Source organism: Plasmodium reichenowi, chromosome 2, assembly GCF_001601855.1.
Source record: "Plasmodium reichenowi strain SY57 chromosome 2, whole genome shotgun sequence".
Classification (NCBI taxonomy): Eukaryota; Apicomplexa; class Aconoidasida; order Haemosporida; family Plasmodiidae; genus Plasmodium; species Plasmodium reichenowi.
The window spans coordinates 529,709-531,240 of record NC_033647.1 but is presented as its reverse complement, the minus strand read 5'-3'; the positions used below and the strand labels follow the sequence as shown (position 1 = coordinate 531,240).

The window sequence follows — 1,532 nt, the reverse complement described above, 5'->3', positions numbered from 1 at the left end:
AAAAAAAAAAAAAAAAAAAAACTAATAAATAAATAAATAAATAAATAAATAAAGGAGCACATATATATATATATATATATATATATATATATATGTTCTTATTTTTCATTTATACATTTAATTATTGTATGTCTATAATGTAGGCTTTTGGATAAATAGTTGCGTAGGTTTATATAACCAGAAATATTTTATCCTTTTAAATTTTGTAAGAACAAAAGCAAAATATAACACTAATATAATAAAACATTTATGAGGCATATAAGTGTATATGTACATATATATATATATATATATATTGTCATTTTTATGTATCCTTTTTTTAGTATACTTTATTGCTATGTTGTAATATAGCTTTTATTCTCCTATATAAAATTATAACATGTTTTAAAATGAAAAATAGGGCTCAAAAAGAAATGGTAATATGTGAAAAAAAAGTATTTCATTTATATATATATATATATATATATACATAAATTTTTTTTTTTTTCAGTGCATAATAACAAAATTGGATATATATCTTATAGTAGTAATATACTTATTTATAAAAAAAATAGAATAAAATAAAATATAATATTTTTGCAAGTTTTTTATGTATTTCCATTTAAAGCATTTTAATAATCACATTTATAATTATTTTATAATTAACATATTATTATTATTATATATATATTTCTTTTTTTTTTTTTTTTTTTTTTTTTTGAAGATAAATATGATATGTTCCTTATTATTTGGAATGTTCTCTATGATTATGCTGGTTGACCAATATTGTGCAATAAAAACAAACACAACAGGTAAAATATATATAAATATGTTTATATGATTAGGTATTTATTATTTTATAATATTGCTTATGTAAACTCTACCCTTTTTGTATGTCAATATAGGTATAGAACTTTTAAAAAATATAAAAGGAGAAGTAAAACCTTTTCAAGAGTCATTAATTGAAGTATTTGGACAACCTTTCTCTTATTTATGGTATAAAAAAAATATATATCTATATATATACTTATGCTTACATAAGATTCATTATATTATTTATTATTATTATTATTTTTAATTTTTTTTTTATGTATGGGTATATCTTTCCTTCAGGTTTTTACCAGTAGATAAAAAACTAAAGAAAGAATGTTTTAATAAATGAGATTTTTGTTCGTAATGAATACGAATGAGATGTTATTTTTAAAAAAAATAAATAATGGAACTGCTATTATATTTTATTTCATTTTTTTTATTTTATTTTTATTCACACATGTTTTAATGTTCAGCACAATTTATTAGTTTGATTAGGAGTAATATATATATATATATTTCTTTATTTATTTAATTACTAAATGATTATTTTATTTTATTTTTTTTTGTCTTTATAATATTATTTTGTTTTTACTTATAATAATTATTATAATTTTCAATAATATTTTCATTTCTATTTTATATTTTATATTTAATTTAAATTTTTTTTTTTTTTTTTTTTTTTTTGTTGTGTTTGTCTCAAAAGATACACATCACCTTAGTTTCCATTCTTATATTATTTT

The 1,532-nt window shown here is 16.4% G+C and overlaps 1 protein-coding gene across 1 annotated transcript in view; it reads left to right on the top strand.

Annotated features, from left to right (window-relative positions):
- Positions 1-1,141, top strand: part of PRSY57_0214800 (palmitoyltransferase, putative) — a gene marked incomplete at both ends in the record, with an annotated part of 2,119 nt that extends 978 nt beyond the window's left edge. The window contains 6 exons of the mRNA XM_020114430.1: positions 144-205; positions 324-416; positions 491-526; positions 704-791; positions 885-975; positions 1,093-1,141. Coding sequence (XP_019970900.1) covers positions 144-205; positions 324-416; positions 491-526; positions 704-791; positions 885-975; positions 1,093-1,141 — 419 coding nt within the window. Of the gene's footprint in view, positions 206-323; positions 417-490; positions 527-703; positions 792-884; positions 976-1,092 lie in introns of the transcript that reaches the window.
- Positions 1,142-1,532: the final 391 nt, after the last annotated feature.